This window comes from Loxodonta africana, chromosome 3 (genome assembly GCF_030014295.1).
Source record: "Loxodonta africana isolate mLoxAfr1 chromosome 3, mLoxAfr1.hap2, whole genome shotgun sequence".
Lineage (NCBI taxonomy): Eukaryota > Metazoa > Chordata > Mammalia > Proboscidea > Elephantidae > Loxodonta > Loxodonta africana.
Window position 1 is genome coordinate 27785625 of NC_087344.1, and position 23592 is coordinate 27809216.

Sequence of the window (23592 nt, forward strand, 5' to 3'; positions counted from 1 at the left end):
GTTACTGACCTCCACTCTCCCTGACTGCTGTCCTGATTAATACCTGTTGGATTTGTGCCTGTGAGCTGCTGTTCTGAGACAGGAGTGGGCGTCCCAAGGCAGTTGTGGGGTTCCGAGAGGTGGCCCGGCCTGAACTTCTGAGAACATCCTCAGTGACCATGTGTCAGCAACGGGGCATTTTTGCAACAGCAGGTGTTCTCAAACTCCCAGAGATGGGCAGGATCCCCACACAGAGGCGGAGGCTGATATGAGGGGGGAACTGGAAGCCCCATCTTTTTTACATGAATGTTTGTTACCATGGGCGCCCCAAGGACAAAGGGTGATGCAGATACCCGCCAGGAGCTCAGAACATGGGAAGGACAAATTGATGGGCAGGACTATGTCCTGGGGTTTTGGGCCAGCCAGAGCCTTGGGCCGAGGGCACTGTGGTAGTTGTTTGGGGGATCTGCTTGGGCAGGAATGGAGGGGGGCATCACAGGAAGTGTGGGTTCCAGTTTGGTTCTCTATAAGGTGGATGCACCTGGGGGAACCCCCACACCCCTACCTGCCTCCTCAACATCTCTGTCTCACTCTCCCTGACCCTGTGGGGGCTGTGCTAAAGGAAGCTGGTTGGCTGTGGTCCCTCCACCTTCTTCCCCCAAACTGAGGGCTGGCACTGGGGCCAGGCTCCACTCACGGCCCAATCCCCGCCCACCCTTGGCTTCTCCAACCCAGGAGGAGGGCTGGGTGAGCTGGGGTGGGAGGGAGCTCTCAGCCTGCAGCCCAGGTGTGGAGGGGAGAGAGGGGAAAGGAAAGAGTAGAGGGCTCCTCTCGGCCCCAGGGTCTCTGAATGTGTCCTGGAGGGGCTGAGGAGGGCGCTCAGTGCGTTTTTCGGGGCGATATGGCAGGAGACCGTGGCCCGTTCACCTTGTTCTCCTCCTGCACTGGGTCTCCCCAGTGTAAGAAGCGGAGGAGTTGGCCTGGCTGATTTAATGGAAGTAGCGTTTCTGTAAAGTGGCAGCACCTGAGCCCTGGGGGCTATGGTAAGGCTGCTTGTAGGATGGGGGTGTGTGGCGCCCACCTGGAACTGGCAGGAGCTGTCTGCCAGAATGGTTTCCTTCCAGCCTGGGGCTGGAGGCAGCTTGTCCATTGAGGGCAGGGATCTGAGCATTGGGCTCAAACTCCCCAGTCAGAGCACCAGCTACCGCTTCTCCACAGACGTTTGTGTGAGTGTGCCCGAGTATGTACACACACAGACCCTCAGAGGAGCATCAAACATGCCATAACTTGTGGGGACCCCTGACCTGCACCCCAGGAAGGATGCAAAATAAATCATAAGGAGGGGGGGCCTGTCCTCACCTAGGAGGCTAAGGAGGATGCTTTGAACCAAACAGCAGTTGCAGGGACTAGTTAGGGAATCATTTATTAAAGGCCGTCCCAGGGAAAAAAAAATGGAAATTGGGAGAAAGGTAAAGATACAACCAACAAAGGGAGCCCTTTTCTCCTGGTGGGGGGGCGGGGTAAGAAACAAATTCTGAACCTTGCATAACCTCAGCTAAAACAGCTACGGAGGTAAAATTTGCAAATCAAGATAAACTTCTGGGTGGCTCCTGGGTCCCGGCTAAGACTAGACGGCTGCCTGCAGGCAGGTGCCCTCCCCACCCCCGAGTGGCGCTCTTGGCCTCCTCTGTTCCAGGAAAGGGGCTGGGGGCTTAGACACGGGAGGGAAACAACACACCTGGCCGCTCTCCCCACCCGTACAGCTTTCCCAGGTCAATCAAGAGACTGTTGCCGGTTGTTTAGCAGGGTCAGGGAACTTCTTAGGGCCAGTGTTTGTATATCTGCAAAGGAAACACACATGCCCGTGCACACACACACACAGGGTCATGCACACACACACTGGAGCAGCCCTACAAGTCCCTCCAGGGCTGCTTCCCTAACGAGGGAGATTCCCAGCCCCCTTGGAGGCATAGGGCGCAGGGGCCTTTCCTGCTGGCTTCCCCTTCCGGTAGCTGAGACGCTTGAAGGCTTCCAGGTCCCTGTGGGTGCTCATGATCAGCCGGCTGGGGGGAAACAGGTACGCGAGCTGGGAGGTATGCGTCGCCACTGCGCACCTCAGTAGGGCCCACACACTCACCCTTGCACACAGGCTCTCACGTAGGCACACACGCACTCACATGCACACTCACACATGATGGCAGACACCGATGCACAGGCACACACACATTCATGTGCACAGTCACACAGGTGTACTCACGCACAGGTCCCCACTTTAGGATGCACACACTGTCACACTCATACACAAAAACGTGCACATGCTGACACAGGCACACTCACACGGGCACATACTCACACTCACTCGTGTGCAGACTCACATGCATACCCAGAATCAGCTTGTTAGAGAACACGGTGTGACCATCCACACCACTCTTAGGACCTTCACATTTTGGCAACAGATGGGCCAACAGTACAGAGGTGTAGCAAGAGAAGAATGAAGCAGAAGCTTCCTGGAGGCCCCTTGGTGCCCCCAGTGGTTCCTGTCTCTCACTGCTCCCTCCCCCCCTCCCATGGGCTGTCCCCGGGTCCCCAAGCCCCCCACGTGCCTGAGACCAGCCCTCACTTGAGATTGGAGAGCTCCATGATGAGGCCACACACGATGTCTGTTGCGTCCTCCAGCCTGGGGGCCTCAAAGGCCTTGTTTCCTGTGTCCTGGGTCCTGCAGGATAAAGGACAGAGGAGAGGCCTAACCTGGCTTGGGACTGCCCCACCAGAGGGCAACGCCATTTTGAGGAGCTTTCACAGGGCCCTGTAGCTTTGCGGCAGAGCCCTGATCGCCAACACAGCTGTCACTACCATAGCGGTTTGTACACCGAATCCAGCTGCTCCTCACCACTGCCACCCTTGTCAGATGGTGCCTGGGCCACAGCCTCCTCCCTGGATCCTGCTCCCACCCTTGCAGCCTAATCCCCACACAGCCTGGGGCCAGGGGAGTAGGGACTGTGAGGATGGACACACCAAACCAGTTGCCATGGTGACCCCACATGTGTCAGTGTAGAACTGTCCTCCATAGGGATTCCAATGGCTGATTTTTCAGAAGCAGATTGCCAGGCCTTTCTTCTGAGGTACTTCTGGGTGGATTCAAACCTTTTGGCTAGCAGTTGAGTACCTAACCATTTGCACCCCCAGGGTCTCCCTCAGAGCACAACTCTCCCTAGAGCTTGCGGGCCGTAACCTTGGAAATCCCTGTTCTGCTCCATCTGCCTTGTCCCCCAAGGCGGCTGGCTGTCCTTGGGCCTGAGCCTGAGCCTGAGCCTCTTGGGTGTCTTGCTGAGCCTCAGGCTAGCAAAGCCAACCTCTTCCTGCGGGCTGCAGCCACCATCTGTGCTGGGTGGGCACTGCTCAGGGAGGAATCACAGACTCAGACACGAAGCTCCCACTCCCTCCCTGATGCTCACAACAGAGGGAGCACTTTGACTGCCTCTGGTCCACATGCAGGTCGTGTGGTAGGGGGCAAGGAACAACAGGTGGCACCAGAGGTACTAGTGAGAACCTGTGCAAGGGCAGGAAGCATGAACACAGCCGCCCCACGCCACGAGGAGCAGGAGGAGGAGGGACACGTGTAGCCCAGGGCTGCAGCCAGGGCCCCTCTTCCATGTTCCCCAGACAGAACCTTGGCTGTGAATAATGGATGAGCCTCTGCCCCCGTGGAGAGGGAGGTTCAAGTGCAGGGTAACAGGAGAGGATGGGGGTGGGGAGGTAGGGCTGGCTGCTGCGGGGTAGGGGAGGGACTCCCTGAGGAGGGCGTGGACTGGAGGATGCCCCTAGGCCCCGAGGCTTACAGGAGGGAGAGGAGGTGGCTTGCCCAGGTACAGAGCCAGAGTGGGGGTGGTGAGGAGACCTGGGCAGAGACCAGAGCTGGGGATGGCTGGAGGTGGTCCCGCCAACAGCTCTTAGCCCTGCCTGGGTCCCTTTGCCCTCTTGGGGACTCAGGGAAAGCGCTGGACTATTGCCTCAGGAAAGCGCACACATGTATCTATAAACACACATAAAGCTGGGGGCGCCACCCCAGGAGTCCCAGGAATCCATGGAGCGAGGCATTGGCTTGGGTGAGGATCACTGAGCACTAGTTCTCTGCCTGTGGGCAGAGAAGGGGATACGCATAGTCTGGAAGATGGGGCCCAGCTCTTCTTTGTGGCTGGGGGCTAAGGCCTAGCAAGGGGGAACCCAGACCAGCTCCGTCACCCTTGTCAGTAGAATGGGAGCCTACATGGCAGATGTGAAGAGGGTGTCCAGCGGGAACGTGGGGTCTAAAGAGCCAGGAGGTCCGCAACCCCAGGGAAGAAGGGTGGCCTCATGCTGCATCGAGGGTCCCAGTCCACCTCCCACCACCTACCTTGGTCTGGCCGTGGTGATGAGGGCTCTATCAGTAGGTGGGTTGGTGTCAGGCCAGCAGGGGCTGCGTCTGCTCCCCACAGGAGAGGGCTGGAAAGAGAGAGCCATGTGGAGGGTGTGGCCAAGCTAGGCCTGCACAGAGGAGGGTGCAGAGGGCAACGTGTGCGTGAGTGCCAAGGTGGGGGGAGCCAGCCAGGTCAGCGGGGCTATTCTCTCCCCCTAACTTGCCCGTCATCTGCCCGGTCCGTCTCCCCGCCAACACTGTCACCCTGCCCCATGGTCCTGTATCTCCCTCTGTGGGCACTGATGGTCCCATGGATATACTCACTGTCCCTCACCACTGGGGGTGACCATGCAAGCCACTGCTTCCTGCACACCCCACAGTCTCTTCAACAGTGCAGAGAAGCCCACATGGGGTCTCTGGCTCCAATGTGGTGGGCACAGCACGGTCAAGGGACGAAGTCCTCGACACCTTGGCCAGACAGGCAGCATGTGTAGTTATCAGGAAAAGATTTGGTAAATACATCACAAGGAAAAATTCATAATTAATAGAGAAGAAAATCTGATAACGCTGTGAAGTTTAAGTTTCTAAATGTCAACTGTGGTTTAATTTTCGTGGAAAATGTCAAGCTCGACTACGGAGATGACGTAAGTCCCTCTAAGTGGCAGAAGCCATGGCGGATGGGCGGCGGGGCCATCTGCCTCTTCTGGGGGGAACAAAGTCTGGGGAAGGGGGCTTGTTCTAAGGAAGTCCTTTCCAACTGGAGGATGGTGGCTTGAGCCACCATGGAAAAGGGTCCCTGGATGCAAAGGCCATCAAGAACTTCCTGTGTAGCAGCACTATGAACAGTAACAAAAAGTGGAAACAGCTCAAATGTCCATCAACAGATGAATGGAGAAACAAAATGCAATACATTCACACAATGGAACGTTACTCAGCCATGAAAAGGAAGGGATCACCGGTTGATTCCAAGACATGGATGAGCCTTGAAGACACTACGCTCAGTGAAAGATGCCAGACCCTAAAGACCATATACTATATGACTCCACATGTAGGAAATGTCCTGAATAGGCAAATCCCAAGAGACAGAAAACAAATGACTGGTTGCCAGGGGCTGGGGGTGGGAAAGGGGAGCAACTACCGCACAGGGATCTTTTTGGGGTGATGGAAATGTTCTATCATTGGATTGTGGTGATGGGTCCATGATTCTGTAGAATTTATTAAAAATTACTGAACCATACACTGAAAATGGGAGCATTTTATGGCTTGCAAATTATACCTAAATAAAATTCATAGGGTTCTCATAGGGGAGTGATTTTGACCCCCACAGGGACACTTGGCAACGTCTGGAAACATGTTTGGATGCAGCGCTGGAAGCGCCTACTCGTCTATGCCAAGAAATTTAGAAGACAGCTACCCAGCCAACCAACTGGAAGAGATCCATATTTGTGCCTATTACAAGGAAAGATAATCCAACCGAATGTGGAAATTCTAGAACAATATCATTAATATCACAGGCAAGTCAAATTTTCCTGAAGATCATTCAAAAACGGCTGCAGCAGTATATCAACAGGGAGCTGCCAGAAAGTCAGGCCGGTTTCAGAAGAGGACGTGGAACCAGGGATATCATTGCTGATGTCAGATGGATCCTGGCTGAAAGCAGAGAATACCAGCAAGATGTTTACCTATGTTTTATTGAGTGTACAAAGGCATTTGATTGTGTGGATAATAAATTATGGATAAGAATGAGAAGAATGGGAATTCCAGAACACTTAATTGTGCTCATGAGGAACCTGTACATAGAATCAAGAGGCAGTTGTTCGAACAGAACAAGGGGATACTATGTGGCTTAAAGTCAGGAAAGGTGTGCATCAGGGTTGTATCCTTTCACCATACTTATTCAAACTGTATGCTGAGCAAATAATCTGAGGAGCTGGACTATATGAAGAAGAAAGGGGTGTCAGGATTGGAGGAAGACTCATTACCAACCTTTGTTACGCAGATAACACAACCTTGCTTGCTAAAAGTGAACAGGACTTGAAGCACTTACTGATGAAGATCAAAGACCACAGCCCTCAGTATGGATTGCACCTCAACATAAAGAAAACAAAAACCCTAACAACTGGACCAAGGAGCAACATCATGATAAACAGAGAAAAGACTGAAGTTGTCAAGGATTTCGTTTTACTTGGATCCACAATCAACACCCACGGAAGCAGCAGTCAAGAAATCAAATGACACATTTCATTGGACAAACCTGCTGCAAAAGACCTCTTTAAAGTGTTAAAAAGTAAAGACATCACTTTGAAGACTAAGGTGCACCTGACCCAAGCCATGGTGTTTTCAACTGCCTCATATGCATGCGAAAGCTGGACAATGAATAAAGAAGACCAAAGAAGAATTGATGCTTTTGAATTATGGTGTTGGGGAAGCATATTGAATATACATACTAAGGACTGCCAAAAGAATGAACAAATCTGTCTTGGAAGAAGTACAGCCAGAATGCTCCTTAGAAGTAAAGATGGCGAGACTACGTCTCTCATACTTTGGGCATGTTATCAGGAGGGATCAGTCCCTGGAGAAGGACATCATGCTTGGTAAAGTAGAGAGTCAGCAAAAAAGAGGAAGACCCTCAACAAGATGGACTGACACAGTGGCTGCAGCAATGGGCTCAAGCTTTAACAATGATTGTGAGAATGGCGCCGGACCAGCAGGTGTTTCATTCTGTTGTGCGGAGGGGTTGTTATGAGTTGGAACTGATTTGATGGCACCTGACAACAACACAGGGACACTTTGCAACATCTGAAAACATATTTGGTTGTCACAACTGTCGGGGTGGGTCGAGGCCAGGGATGCTGATAAATATCCTACAGTGTGTGGGACACCCCCACCACAGTGATCTGGCCCGCAATGTCAGTAGTACAAGGGTGGAGAACCCCTGCAGTAGCCAAGAAAACCCTATGGAGCAGTTCCACTCTGCAACACGTGGGGTCGTCATGAGTTGGGGGCCAACTTGATGGCAGCTAACAACAACAACAGCATCCAGGCCCAGGAGTACAGAAGTCCCCATCTGCCAGCCCGCTGAGGGAGCCACTTTGAGAAGACACCAAACCTTCCCTGAGGGAAAACTGGCTCCTGTCACTGCTGTGCAACCTCCTGGCCCCCTTCCTCCCTGATGCCATGTGGGGCTGTGATGCTGAGGTCAAGGGTCACCGTGTCTTTTCACCAGGAGGACGGCTGTCACTGTTATCTCAACCCAAGCACTGCTCCCGAGGACCCCTACCCACAGGCCACAGGGGCCACTGGGCGTGGCTCTGCCTTCCCACAGGAACCTGCTGGGTGGCTGGGTCGCCCTGACTTGCTCAGGAATGCCCAGTGTCAAAACAAAGCACACCCAAGTTGGCAGCCAGGCCTGAGTGCTGGCTCCTCCCCCAGCTGGTCCAACCACCTGGTCCTGATTTCTTGATATTTTCAAAAGCACATTGCCCCTGCTGGCCTGCTTGGAAGGGCTCACAGGTTTACCTGCTAGATGCTGCCCAGGCAAAGGTGATCCCAAGCTTCCCTACTACTTCCCCAACCTTCTCCCCAGCCCCTGCCCAAGAGGCCAGGGGCTGGGAGCAGCTTAAGCTGCTGTTGTTTCCAAGGGAGGGTTTGCAGTTTCTAATGGGCAAGGGTCCCAGGATAACATCTCAGATGTGACCAGCCCCTTCCAGATCAAGGGCCATCTTGTCCAGACTCTAACACCGAACAGCACTGGGACTTTGCTTTCAATGACACCATCTCATTTGGGATCACAACACTGTGAAATGGGAGGGCACCTGAAGATTGGCCAGCAGAGATTAATTCGTATGCCCTCCGTGTGGCAGCTGGGCCAGGCGATAGGGCCAATGCTTCAGATAGTCAAAGTGACCCTGGAGATGGCTCAGGAAGGTGGCGCCTGGAGACCCACGTGCACCCTCTTCACGTCCAGCTCAGCCTTACTACCCTCCCAGGTTGGAACAGTGGGCCATTGCTCCAGTTGTGCCGTGCTCAGGAGCTGTGTTCTATGTTGTTGTTAGGTGCCCTTGAGTTGGTCCTGACTCACAGCAACCCTTCATACAATAGAACAAAACGCTGCCCAGTCCAGCACCATCCTCACAATTGTTGTTAATAGTTGGCCTATGGTTGCAGCCACTGCGTCAGTCCATCTGATTCAGAGTCTTCCTCTTTTTCACTGACCCTCTACTTTACCAAGCATGATGCCCTTCTCCAGGGACTGGTCCCTCCCGATAACACATCCAAGGTACGCAAGACGCAGCCTCACCACCCTTGTTTCTAATGAACATTCTGGCTGTACTTCTTCCAAGACAGCTTTGTTCATTCTTTTGGCAGTCCATGGTATATTCAATATTCTTCGCCGACACCACAATTCAAAGGTGTCAATTCTTTGGTCTTCCTTATTCATCATCCAGCTTTCACAGGCATATGAAGCAACTGAAAACACCATGGCTTGGGTCAGATGCACCTTAGTCTTCAAGGTGACATCTTTGCTTTTCAACACTTTAAAGAGGTTTTTTTTACAGCAGATTTGCCCGATGCAATGTGTCTTTTGATTTCTTGACTGCTGCTCTGATTTCTTGACAAGCCCCCACAGTACGACAAACTGACAGACACGCGGGGGTGTTCTATGAAAACCCAGTAACCAGTTGCCGTCAAGCTGATCCTGACTCCTGGCAACTCCATGTGTGTCAGAGTACAACTGTGCTCTGTAGGGTTTTCACCAACTGAGTTTTTGGAAGTAGACTGCCAGTCCTTTCTTCCAAGGCTCCTCTGGATGGACTTGAACTTCCAACCTTCCGGTTAGCTGAGGGCATTCACTGTTTTCCACCACCCAGGGACTCTATTCTATGAAAAAGAGCTCTTTAAGCACTGGAATCATGCAGAACCAGGTGGTGACAGGAGAACCAGGAGAGGCAGGCGGGGCCCATGCTGACCATGGGGGCAGGGACCACGTCTGATTTGCTTTCCTGACATGGAGCAGGTGCTCCATAAATAGGAGCTGAATGATTGGATTGTAATGCCTCAGCGGGGTGGGCCAAAGGAACAGCGGACACTTGAAGAGCAAATGGGCTCCATGTTTCAGGGCAGGGTGGCTGAGGCGCGGCTTCAGAATCAGGCTGACCTGGAAGCAGACCCAGCCTCCTCCGCTCACGGCTGTGTCACCTCCAGTAGCTACCTGACCCCCCTTCAGCCTCTTGGCCACACCCAGTGTGTGGAAAGAGTACTTACCACCTGCTTCCCTGAGGTGACTGCCAAGCACTCAGTCGGGCTCAGGTGCGCCAACTGCCAGGGATGCTGCGTTTCCTGAAATGAGGTGGCCACCTGCCCTGACAGGTGACCAGGAACAGCCGGCACACACTCAGCAGCCAGAGAAGGCAACACCTGGGCAGCTCTCCTACTGCCCTGTCAGGTGGGCAGGTCCTGGGAGGAGGCAAAACCCTTACAAATTCTACCAGGAAAATAAAATCACGTATGTTGTGGATGTTGTTGTTAGGTGCTGTCGAGTCGGTTCTGACTCATAGCGACCCAGTGCGCAACAGAATGAAACACTGCCCGGTCCTGCGCCATCCTTACAATCGTGGTTATGCTCGAGCCCATAGTTGCAGCCACTGTGTCTTGTGAGTGCCTTCCAACCTGGGGGGCTCATCTTTCGGCATGATATCAGACAATGTTCTGCTGCTATTCATAAGGTTTTCACTGGCTAATGCTTTTCAGAAGTAGACTGCCAGGTCCTTCTTCCTAGTCTTAGTCTGGAAGTTCAGCTGAAACCTGTCTGCCATGGTGACCCTGCTGGTATCTGAATACCGGCGGCATAGCTTCCAGCATTACAGCAACACGGGAGCCCCCACGCTACGACAAGTGATGAACCGGCATGTGGGGGAAAATCACGCACGTGTGTGTATATATATATATATACATATATGTATATATATATATATAGGGTCACTATGAATCAAAATCGACTCGACAGCACTGGGATATACAAACCAAACCAGCTGTCGATTCTCAGCCCCATGTATGCAGAGTAGAACTGTGTTCCATAGGATTTTCTAGGCTATTTGTTATTTATTTTTATCCATCTATTTATTTTTCATTCATTCATTAATAGGGTCCTATCAGAATCCCCAGTGACCCTATAGATGAGCGAAGGCTCTTGCCAGTTCCCAGGTGATATCCTTCCCCAGGCCCAGTTGTGGGTCATGGGCTCACCAGGTTGCCCTTCTCAGTCCAGGGCCTGCAGCCAGGGGGGGCTGCTGAAGGGTGGAGGGGCCAGCACAAGAGTGCAGCTCCCCAGGGCTCATTGAGGGAGGGTGACTGCCTGGGCTGGCAGAGTAACTGCTCCATGACCCCCTGATTCTCCAGCTCCCCCACAGGGCGGGGCCATCAGAGGCAGGTCTGACCTTTCCAGAAAACCACTTAGTCATTACCCACCCAAGTTGCACCTCAGACTCCTGAAGGCATCTGCCCTGTACACGCCCAACTCCCTCCAGGAAGGGCTCCTGGCTGTCTGGTACCTGCCTTGGAAGAGTCCAGCTAGACCATGGGGAAGCCCTTACCTGCTCAGGTGGGGCTTCGAAGTTGGGGGCATCCAGGGCATCCTGTATCTGGCTGTCAGGCAGGAAGTCAAGTTCCATAGGTGAGGAGCACCCCCATACAGCCTGGTCTGCAGGGTCAAGAGCGGTGTGGGCCCTGGGCCCCTGGGAAAGGCCATCCACCACTTCTGTATGCTCTGGTGGGCTAGCGGCTCGGAGTGACAGGCTGCATCCCGAGGGCTCGGGGTCTGGCTGGCTCTCGCTGCCTGGCTCGGCTGCCTTCCCACCCACCGGCTCTGGGGAAGGCAGCACCCATGCACCCCCCAGCTCCTCCTGACCAGGGCTTGCCGTCTGCTTCAGATCTACACCTGGACCCACTTCCAGGGTGATAGGGCTGGAATCGCCACCACCCACTGTAGGCTCTTGACTCTGGTGAGCAGGAGCCTGGGAGGCTGCTGGGGGCCTTAGGGTATCGCCAGGAGGCTCATCTTCTGGCCCCACCTCCCCTGGGCCTCCCACAGCCTCCAAGGAGTGGGGCAGGGCCACACTGCAGCTGCTGTTGGGGGCCCACCTAGCTGGCTCTGGAGCTCCTGGTGGTGGCACTGTGGGGTCTGTGCTCCCTTTTGCAACGACTACAACAGGCCTGCTGGGCATGTGCATGTGGTTGGGGCAGCCCTGGGCTGCAGACCCAGGCTCTGGGCCCTGAGACACAGGGATCAGTCCTCGAGCAGGATCGGGGCCCAGGGCGCCTGGGACACCTTCTCCTTCCTTCTGGGGGGCTCCTCTGTGCGGCTCCTTTCCTTCAGACTCACTACTGCGTGGGGGCCCTTTTTGGCGAGGACCCTCAGGAGCCAAACCCCTCTCTGTGCCAGGCCTGCTGTTTCCCTGCCAGGCCTCTAGGACGCCAGATTCTAAGCCACTGTTTCCACCACGGGTTCCTGGCTCTGACAGATGTTCCTGGCTGGCCCTCTCTGAGGCAGAGGCCACCATCCGCCAGCTTGGGGAGCCGTCGGTGGATGTCATGGGCAGAGAAGCCCCACCGCCCAGCACAGACTCTGGGGGGAGCTGGCTGTGCTGCTCTGGGTGGATGCCAGTGGCCTGTGCCTGGTCCTCCGGGGCCCCTTCCTCTGGGAAAGCCAGTCCTGGGGATGCATGTAGCTGCTGGCTTCCCGTCTGCGGGGCACTGGGTTCTTGCAGTGTTTCCTGTGGAGAGAAAAAGACTCAGCCTGGGTCCTCACTAATGCACCCTTCAGAAGATTGTTCTAGTACTCACTGGCCCTGTCCTAAGTCTCGGCGCTGCGGATGCCCATGTATTATGCACCACCCTGCCTGGAATCACCAGAACCACAGCTAAGCAAGCTTTGTACTGGGGGCCGGAGGGCACTGGGAGCCCAGGAGCCCTTCCTCCTCCAGTTCCCTCTCCCGGCCAGGCACCTCTCAGGAAGATCAGGGGCCTGGGGTCGTACCCATGGCAGTTTCCTGGTTTTGATCATGGACTTCAGTTACATAATAAGATGTTACCATTGGGGGAGGCGGAAGGAGGGTACATGGAACCTCTCTGTACTATTTCTGCAACTTCCTGTGAGTCTATAATTATTTGAAGATGGATAAAAAGTTAAAAAAAAAAAAAAAGCCAAGTATCCCTAATGGGTTCTCTTCTGTCACTGTACCATCAGCCCTGTGAGGACTGTGAAGGTTTGCAATAAGTATTTCTGGAATGAATCTTAAAAGTCTGACCATGTGGTCTTGCGTGTGTCTGGACGCACAGGCCTTCAGCAGTAGCAACGACCAAGTGTGCAGTGAGGGAACTCACAAGCCCCTGCACACGCGTGTTCACAGCAGCACTGTTCACAAAAGTCAAAAGATGGGAACAACCCAGCTGTTCATCAACAGATGAATGGATAAACCTGGCGTGGTATATGCCTGCAATGGCATAGTACTCAGCCCTCAAAAGGAATAAAGCGCTGATACATGCTTCGGTGCAGATGAACCTCAAAAACATGCTGGGTGAAAGAAGCCAGACACGAAAGATCACACGTTGTGCGATTCCATTTACGTGAGCTATCTAGACTAGGCAGATTCATAGAGACAGAAAGCAGATTAGTGGTTGCCTGGGGCTGCGAATAGTGGGGAATAGGGAGTCACTGCTAGTGGGTACTGGGTTTCCCTTTTGGGGTGATGAAAAAGTTCTGGAACTAGAGAGTGGTGATGGTTGCATGGTGGTGTTGTTAGGTGCTGTCAATTCTGACTCATAGCAACCCTAAGTACAACAGAAGGAAACACTGCCCGGTCCTGTGCCATCCTCATGATCGTTGTTATGCTTGAGCCCATTGTTGCAGCCACTGTGTCAGTCCATCTAGTTGAGGGTCTGCCTCTTTTTTGCTGACCCTCTATTCCACCAAGCATGATGGCCTCCTCCAGGGACTCATCCCTCCTGATAACATGTCCAAAGTATGTGAGCATTCTGGCTGTACCTCTTCCAAGACAGATTTGTTTGTTCTTCTGGCAGTCCGTGGTGTATTCAATATTCTTGACTAATGCCATAATTCAAAGGCCTCAATTCTTCTTCCGTTTTCTTTATTCACTGTTCAGCTATTGCATGCACGTGAGGCGATTGAAAGCATCATGGCTTAGGTCAGGTACACCCCAGTCCTTCAAGTGACATCTTTGCTTTTTAACACCTTTGAAGAGGTCTTTTACAGCAGATTTCCCCAATGCAATGCGTTGCATAACACTGTGAACATAATTAATGTCACTGAACTGAATGGTACACTCAGAAATGGTTAAAAGGACAAATTTTATGGTATATATATTTCATCATAATAAAAACTTTTCTAAAAGCAAACATTAAATAACAACAAAAACACGCAGCTCGCACAGACTGTGTGCTGCGCGCTGTGCTGACATTTACATACAGCACCTCGCTGAGTCCTGGCAGCAACCTCACGAGGCCTGTTTGTGTCATTATCTCTAACTCAAGAGGTTAAGTAAGAGCCGGAGAGTGGCAGAGCTGGGACCCAAACTCTGTCCGATTCAAAATCCATGCCCCCAACCTCTGCACCCAATTGTGTCCCAAGAAACTCTGTGATACATGAGCTGTAAAGAAATAAATTCACTAACGAGGGCCTGAAGTCTGCCCTGGTGGGCGCCTTGCAGGCAGCCGTTGTCACCCTCTCTTCATAGTTATCACCACAGAGATTGTGCTGGGGGAGGGTCTGCACTGCAGACGCTGGACCACCTGAGGGCATGGCCTATCCGTTCAGTTTCAGTAAAGCACGAAGCCAGCCTGCCGAGTCACACATGCCCTTAATTGACCAGGAAGCTAACCCCCACCGTTTTTTAACTAAATTTTTTTTTTTGAGATAATCATAGATTCACATACAGTTTTAAGAAATAATACAGAGAAGCTCCAGGTACCCTTCACGCAGCTTCTCCCAGCAGAAACACCTCGCAGAACTGTGGTTGTTGCACGGACGGTCTGCCGAGGCCCCTTTGCCTCCCACCTGGCGACCTAACGGGCCCACAGTATTCCCTGATAATGGTGGCTGGGAACTGAGCCTCTCTCTCTCTCTTTCAGTTTCTTCTCCTTATGGGGGGCCCCCCTCCCTGTTCTGGGTACACAGTAGACTTTCCCCGTGTTCATGCATGCATGTCATATGCACCTGGCCAACCCACTGCTATATCTGTTCCTGGTGGAAAGGGAATGGAGTCTCTCAACTGTGGCCCAAGAGGGGTGTGTGCAGACCACCAGCCCTATTCTGGCTGCAGGGAGTGACCTGCTGCCACAGGGGACTGGTGCCCACTACCAAAGCTGCCCTGGCTCTGTCTCTTCTCTGTGAATGAAGTCTTTTTCCACCCAATGCCTGTGTGTAAGCCACACCTTTGCTGGTGACCCTGGACCTTGGTTCCACAAGAGTTAATATCATAACACTGATAACATAATATTGACATTGATACACTTCAAGTATCTTATTCGGATTTTCCCAGTTTGACTTGTACATTTGGCGTGTGTGTGTATGAAGTGCTATATGATTCTATCACTTGTGGCGGTTCCTGTATCAACCAGAGTCGAGACCCTGAATAGTTCCAACGCTGCAAGGATCCCTTGTGCTGCCCTTTTATAAGCACATCCCTCCCTCCCATGGCCCCCTGTCTGTAACCCCTGATCTACTCTCTATCTTTACCATTTCAATAATGTTATATAAACGGAATCATACAGCATGTACCTTTGGAACTGACTTTTTTCCACTCAGCACAGTAATCTGGAGACTCATCTTATTCCTCACGTGTATCACTAGCTCTTCCCTTTTATTGCTGAGTAATATTCCACGGTGTGGATGAACCATTCACTGTTGAAGGACATCTGGGGTGTTCCCAGTTTTGGGTGATTATGGACACAGTTGCTGTGAACATTTAACACCCCTTTTTTTAGGGGCACATATAACCAGGGACACCACCATCCCTGGAGCACATCATGAGAGCCTCAACTTACACAAAAGCCCCTGGAAGCAAAGCGGGGCTGTGGATGGAAAGCAATGATACTATTTCCATGCATTCTGGGGAAAAGAACTCCGGTCGGGACCCCTGCAGTATGGGCACGCGTCTTGCGGGCCTGTGAGCTTCCAGCCCTGTGCCTGGCACACACTCAACAGACACCTGTAGTGGGATGCACTGAAAATAAGGGGTGGAGAGTCGAGAGCATGGGTCTGCTCATTGCCAAAGAAAATAAGGTTAAACTCAGTGAATAGGAGAGCCACAGCAGCTGCCGAGGCTGGGCCAAGAGGCTGTGCTCTCCAGGGCTCAGCCGGGCTAGTTTTAGGGCCTTACCAGGTTGAAGGCCCCACTCCTGATGTCCTCCTCCTTTGTCTCTGCTTTTCTTGTCACTGTTTTCCTGGCTTTTGCAAACTGGGGGACAAACTTTCTGCCTGAGTTCTGTAAGCCAAATATGACAAGAACAAAGCAGCAAAGTTGATAAGGGGGGAATTGTCTTCTACAAAAACAAAAATCAGTTCCTTTCTCTTAGCTTCAAATGCAGGCCTTGCCCCCTCAATCCCTGTCGGTCAGTAGGTTAGCAGCTGTTGACAATGAAAAGAGACAGAGAACCTGAGCTTAAGGGAAAGCTGTGTCTTTCATACATACAGAAGCTCACCTGGGAAAGAGCGAAGGGAACTGGATCCTTTTCTGGCTGCCCAAGAAGCCTGGAGGGAACTTCTGTTTCTTCATCAGGGGAACTGGGTAGACAAAGACAAAACTGAGGAGAATCTTAGGCTCAGAGAACAAACTCCAAAAGGAAAGCCATGCTAAGATTTCCTAAAAGGGAGACCCTGGAGCACTTGCTTAAAAAAGGCAGGGTGGAAAAAGAGACCAATGCCTTGGATAATATTCAGCCACCGAGACGAATGCAGAGTTCCATCTCTAGAATACAAGTTACTGGGTCTGGGAAAACATTGCCCTCATCAATTATGACACCCAGGAAGTGGCTCCTAAAGTAAGGACAGGGATTCTCATGTGGACTGATGCTCCAGCTCCCAGTATGGTAAATTCTAGAGACAGGAAGTGGATACAAGAAACACTTGATACAAGAAGCACAGGGTCTAAAAACATGGGTAAATATGACACTGAAAGCACAAGCAACAAAGAAAAAATAGATACACTGAATTTCATCAAAATTAAAAACTTTTGCACATCAAGGGACATTATCAACAAAGAGACAACCTAGAGAATGGGAAAAAATATTTGAGACTCATATATCAGGTAAGGGTTTAATAATATCCAGAATATATAAAGAACCCCTACAGCAAAACAACAAAAAGACTAATCAATTAAAAATGGGCAAAGGACATGAACAGATATTTTTCCAAAGACAACATACAGATGGCCAATAAATACATGAAAAATGCTCAGTGTCATTAGTCCTTGTTGTTGTCATTGTGTGTGTCAATTCTGACTCATAGTGACCCTATAGGACAGAGTAGAACTGCCCCATAGGGTTTCCTAGACTGTAATCTTTAGGGGGGCAGACCGCCAGGTCTTTTCTCTCGAGGCGCCGCTGGTGGGTTAGAATCTCCAACCTTTTGGTTAGCAGCCCAGCTGCTTAATGCAAATTAAAACCACAATGAAATACCATTTCACACCCACTAGGTTGGCTATTATAAAACACACACACAAACAGAAAACCACAAGTGTCGGTAAGGATATAGAGAAACCAGAACGCTTATCCATTTCTGGTGGGAATGTAAAATGGTGCAGCCATTGTGGAAAAGCTTGGCTGTTCCTCAAAAACTTAAACATGGTAATTACCATATGACCCAGCAATTCCATTCCTAGGTACACACTCCAAAGAATTGAAAGCAAGGATCTAAACAGATGCTTGTGCACCAATGTTCATTCCAACATTAGTTGCAGTAGCCCAAAGGTAGAAACAACCCAAGTGCCCACCAACAGGTGAATGGGTAAACAAAGTGTGGTATAGACATACAACGGTGTATTATTCAGGTCTAAAGAGAAATGCAGTTCTCAGGAATGCTACAGCATGGATGAACCTTGAAAATATTATGCTGAGGGAAATAAGTCAGATGCAAAGAGACAAATATTCTATGATCCAACTTATGCGGAATATCTAGAATGGGCAGATGCAGAGACGAAAGTTCATTAGTAGTCTGCGAACCCAGAAGCATGTTGCTCGAAGGGAAAAATCACACCAGAGTGACTTCTCAAGGCTGATTTTGACTGAAAGAAACCTAGAGAAGGAGGAAGAAGGAAGAAAGAAGAGTCAGAAATGGCTCTGTCCCACGAATTAGTTTCTGAGTTACACACTACCTTCATTTTGGAGCAAGGGAAGGAGTCCTGGACTGTGAAAAGAAAGGTGAAAATAGAAACAGCAACAACAAAAACCAACAACAGATACCACAACAGATATCTCCTCTACATTTCTGACCAAGAACTTATCGCCAAAACAGGTCACTAATAAAAATGAATTAATCCAAATGATAATGTGTGTGTTGGGGGGGGAGTAAATTAGTGGTTACCTGGGGCTGCGCAGAGGGGACTAGGAAGGAAGGAAGGAATTAAGAAATTAAGGAAGAAAACAAAGTGAAAAAATAAAAACCAAACAGCAAATATTACCAAAAATTTTTATATAGAGAGATGTGGGCACATCTTAATGAAGCTGATAGGAAATGACAGGGCTGCGACATGGGCTGAAAACAAAAAACAAACAAAAATAGTAAGCATGGACTTTTATTCAGAGACATGGGTTATAGGACTTACTGACATAACCACTGTGCCACCAATTCAAAAAAAAAAAAAACTCATTGCAGTGGAGTTGATTCCGACTCATAGCCACCCCATACGACAGGGTAGAACTGCCCCCATGGGCTTTCCAAGGAGCAGCTGGTAGATTCGAACTGCTGTCCTTCTAATGGTTAGCAATGGAGTTCTTAACCACTGGGCCACCAGGACTCCACTGCACTGCCAGGACTTCTTAAACAAATACCAGGCATACATTTTCCCGAGTTCGGGGCTGGCCCACAGGGTTTAGTCTAAGTTGGGGTCATTCCTGGTCTGGAAGACGATTCTGAGGCAATTTGGAAATTGAAGCAAGAGCCATGACGGCCTGGCGTTATCTTGGACTGACATTTCTACCTGAACTCCAGTGCCACATTGTCCAATTGCCATTAGTCTTGAAACAAGACTACTACAAATTGAGATGTGCTGTGTGTCAAATACATACTAGATTTTGAAGGCTTGGTACAAAAAAAAAAGAAAATGTAAATATACTGGGTTAAATAAATATTTTAATAAGAAAAACTGAAAAAACTGATAACAATCTGGTTCTAATCAAATAAACGTGGGTATGTATACTGCAAGGTGTCCTGGTGGTACAATGGTGAAGCGTTCAGGTGCTAAGCAAAATGTCAGCAATTCAAATCCACTAGCGGCTCTGAGAGAAAAGACCTGGCTATCTACTCCCGTAAAGATTAAAGGCAAGAAAACCCTACGGGGCAGTTCTACTCTTTCCTATAGGGCCTCTTTGAGTTGGAAACGATTCGATAGCACACAACATCAACATGTATTTTGCAAAAAAAGATGAGATGACTTCAGTTCTGAGGTAGGGAGGAAAAATCACGAAAATATGCTAATGGATTTTGCCTGTTCTAGGGGAGGTTACAGAGGCAGAGAAAAGTCTGCAGAGGGATAGGAAGATGTTAGAAAATTTAAGATAAATTGTGATGGTTCATGTGAACTGCTTCTAAGACAGGGAACCCAGGGGCCCCCACATCTGCAAAGTAATAGGAAATGCACCAGGGCGCAGAAACAAAGCCATTCCCCAGAACAATGGGGCAGGGTATCAGAAAAAAAGCCCACAAACTTCCTTAAAGTTGTCTTTCAGAAGCAGCTGGATGAAACCAGCCCCAGGGACATGCGCAGAACATCCACCTGCGACCGCTGTGTGATCTTCCACCAGGAGCAGTGAGGGGCTGCAGCTGGGGAATCGAACTGGGGGAGTGAGAGACTGCACAGGTGCGACACCCCACAATAAGTCCTGCTAGGAATCCCAGGGGCCTTCAGGACAGGAGCCATCTTAGAAAGCAGCTGCTCGTGCACCTTAGTTAACCTATCCCCACCCAAAATGGGCTACTTGGCGGAAAACCTCACCTGTGTCTGACTAAACATGAATCCCCCCTACCCCCAAGAGTTTTTAAAAGACCATGCAAGTCCTTCGTTCTGTGAGACGGGGTAAGTGTAGCTTAGCCCTCCTTGTCTCAGCTTGCAAGCCTCTTCAATAAAGCTTTGCTTGTGTAGAAAACTCTTCGGGCCTTACCTGCTCATTCTTGACCAGTGAGAGGCAAGAACCTTATTCAATGGCGGCAACACTTTGAGAGTGCTGGCAATATTTCACTTCTCAACATAACTATTTTAAACTTTCTTTGCTCTATGTTCTATTTTTCTGTGTGTTATGATTCTATGAGAAGCCCTGGTAGTGCAGTGGTTAAAGCACTTGGTTGCTAGTCAAAAGGTTGGCAGTTCCAACCACGAGTCACACCACAGCAGAAAGACATGGCAATCTGCTTCTGTAAAGATTTACAGCCTTGGAAATCCTATGGTGTAGTTCTCTACTCTGTTCTATAGGGTCGCTATGAGTTGGAATTGACTTGATGCAAGTGGATTTAGTTTTTGGTTTTATGGTTCCGTATGTGTGATACTTCATAACAAAACGTTTAAAAACAAACAAAAAAGGGTGAGCACATACAGCATCCACCCTTCTTGTGGACTTGGGGGGCAGTGGCCCCTGTCTCGTGGCCTCACAAGAACTGACATCAGGAGTGGCCAGAAGCAGGGACATCACCTTGCCTGTCTGGGGTCGAGGAGTGGCTGAGGCGTGAGGGTCTCTTCTCTTCAGCCTCTCTCCTCATATCACTCACAACAGGGCTGCCTGGGACGTGTGGGTCAGTATTTCTAGCCTCCTGACCCAGTCTTTAGTCCTAAGACTTGCAATGAGCCAAAATCAGATAGATGGACAGGCAAAGACACACCAGAAAAAAGTTCTACCTCAATATTTCATTCTGGAAATTTGTTTGTTCAATCCATGATGCCTTCCTTGAAGACATCAGCTAGAAGGAACCTTTCTTCCCCAACTTCATTAACCCCTTCTACTTTGCGATAGTTACATGGGGCTTAACCCCATAGATAGACTAAGCTGTTCTGAGGGTCTTTTTTCTCACCATGCTTAATTACATATTTGCTGAAAAAATAAAAGAACCAGGAAACGACAACGTCAGGAGCACAGGAGCTGGACGTGGGTGGATGTAGGCTTGCATGCCAACCCTGGCCCACACCAGCTGGGGGACCTTGGGCACCTCACTTACTCTAAGCCCAGGGCCCACATCTGTGAACTGGGGATAGATAAAAACAATTCTCTCACACAGCCATGAGGGTAAAATAAGCTTATGGATATAAAGCGCTGTATATACCGGCACACTGCTTGCCACATACTGATCGTTATCTTCTTTAAAAAACTATGTTAAAGATAGATCTAAAACAAAACATTGGCTGATTCAACATTTAGTACATGTACCATTCAGTCACATTGATTAGGTTCATCATGGGTCAACGGTCACCACTATCGTTTTCCAAATCATCCCACCACCATTAAGAGAAACTCAGTGCCCCCTAAGCAAAGACTTCCCCCTTCTCTCTCCCTCCTACTCCTGAGAAGCTTTGCTTTATATACACTTGCCATATAAGTGGGACCATACAATATTTGTCCTTTTGTGACTGACTTATTTCAGTCAGCACGATGTTTTCAAGGTTTTGGGCTCTTCCTGATTAAGGAGGACAAGGAATGTGGAATATAGGATTTGACTGGCAGACAGGACATCAAGTTACATTCTATAAATAAGTGACCTTGGACAACTCAATGTTCTCCTCACTCAGGTTAAAATATTGACCTTTCTCGTCAGACAGGAGAGAGTCCCAGGATGAAAAGAAAAGCTGCGAGAAGCACCATCTGAGGGACCCTGAGCCCTCAGGGGAGACGGCATTGTAAGGGGTCATGTTGGTCCCCTTCCTCCCATCCCTGCTTGCTGAAATATTCCAAGCCACCTACCTGGGGGCTGCCGGTCTTAGTTCCTCTTTACTGTGCTCTGCAGGGGGAGTGGGTCCCACCTTTCCTTCTGACTTGTCAAGGGCAGGGAAACGGTCCAACTTAGGACTCTGGGGGGCCCCGTCAGAGTCATCCAGTCTTGGTTTCTTTGGGCATTTTGGAGAATAGACTCGTTCTTCTCCTGGTTTAGAGACACAGACAGATGAAGGGGTGGTGGGTCTGGGAGCATGCACTGCCATGGCTTATGACCAGATGCAGCCGGACCATTGGTGCAACTTGGGCAAGCATGTTCCAAGAGGCGACCAGGACACCCTGTTCTGACCCCCTCCTGGTGAGCAGGCGGATCCCATTTCCAGGAGGTGGGACCTAGGAGCTTAAGAGGCTGTGGGCTTCAAAGGGCTTTTATGCACGGACTGGTCATCACTGAGGCTAAATGCCTGGGTGGCCTGGCCTCAAACCCGATGGGGCCACCTGGCCCACCTAACTGGCTCTCTGGGGAAATGGTGAGGGGTGTGTGGGCAGTTCCTTTGGGTCTCAGCTCAAATGTCCCTGCAGAGGGGTACATCCCTGAGTTCTCTCTAGAACATCCCCCTTTTGGCACACGGCTCTGTTCTACCCCTTTCACAGCTTTTCTGCAATTATCTAACATGTTGGATCATTTTCTGTCCCCATCTACTACAACCTGGCTCCAAGCCAGGAGGGGCCCTGTCTATCTTGTCCTCTATGTCCTGCAGGCCTACAAGAGTATCTAGTACACTGTTGGTGCTCAATAAACACTTGGTGGATGACTGAAGGAGTCCCTAGGTGTCACAAACTGTTAACATGCTTGAATGCTGACTGAAAGGCTGGAGGTTAGAGTCTACCCAGAGGTTCCTCAGAAGAAAGGCCTGGTGAGCTACGTCCAAAAAATCTGCCACTGAAAACCCTATGGATCACAGTTCTACTCTGACACGAGGTCACCATGAATCAAAGTCAACTCAACAGCAACTGGTGGTGGTTGTCTTTGGCTGGGTTCTCTAGAGAAGCAAAAGCAGTGAAGCATATAAATATACATAGAAAGAACTTCTATCTAGGAAATGGCTCACGTGGTTGTAGAGGCTGGAAAGCCCCAAGTCTGTGGGTCAGGTATCAGGCTGGAGGTTTCGCCTGACTCACAATGCTGCAAAGGCTGACAAATCCAAGATTGGCAGGTAAGACGGCAGGCTGCTGGCCCCGTTCTCAAGAACTGGGGATCAGATGCTGACAAGCTGAACGCAGGATCCAGGGCAGAGCAAAAGCCAGTGAGCTGTGCCAGAAAGTCCATGTACATTGGATGCAGGCCACACCCCGAAGGAAACTCCCTTTCCACTGATTGGCAGTTCAAGGCAGATTCCGTCATGGAGGTGATCACATGATATCAGATCTCATCATGGAAGTGATTACATCATTATACGACTGCCAAACTACATAACTGCCAAACCACTGAGAATCATGGCCCAGTCAAGTTGATATACAACCTTAAGGATCACAGTGGTGGATGACTGAATAAATGCACGTGGAAAAGGCAGATCGCTGAGGCGCAGATGACTTGAAATCATGCACTGCTCTAGTTTTCCATGACTGGAAAAACCGGGACCCAGAACAACCATGTGCTCGGGAGATACTGCCTCCTGGCCTCTCGGTTCCTTGCATCTTTGCTGTACACTTCCCCATCACTGAAAATAATTCGGCTGTGTCTTTTCCTTACACTTCAGAGCCTAAAGGTGCTTATTAACAACAATTTGCTGAGTAAACTCCCTCACACACAAACCGTCAAGATTTCCTCAAACCTGGCCCCAACCTATTCATTTATTCAACAAACGATCAAGTGAGAAGGGATGATGCTAGTGAGTTCCACGCCAGACGCTGTCCTAAGAATTTAGGCATTAGCTCACTCCATCCAGGAAACAACGCCTCAAGGTAGGGCACCACCGTTATCCTATCTTACAAGTGAAAACACTGAAGCACACAGAGGTGAAGGAGCAGTGGTGATGGAGCCGGGACTAACTAAGATCCACGCAGTT

The 23592-nt window shown here is 50.3% G+C and overlaps 1 protein-coding gene across 1 annotated transcript; it reads right to left on the minus strand.

The window, feature by feature from the left end:
* Positions 1 to 1889: 1889 nt before the first annotated feature.
* BRME1 (break repair meiotic recombinase recruitment factor 1) lies at positions 1890 to 22115 on the minus strand. The gene is given in 9 exon segments (XM_064279897.1): positions 1890 to 1916; positions 1919 to 2042; positions 2600 to 2695; positions 4373 to 4461; positions 10969 to 12147; positions 15772 to 15876; positions 16094 to 16175; positions 21554 to 21731; positions 22031 to 22115. Coding segments are annotated over 9 exon segments (1965 nt in total).
* Positions 22116 to 23592: the final 1477 nt, after the last annotated feature.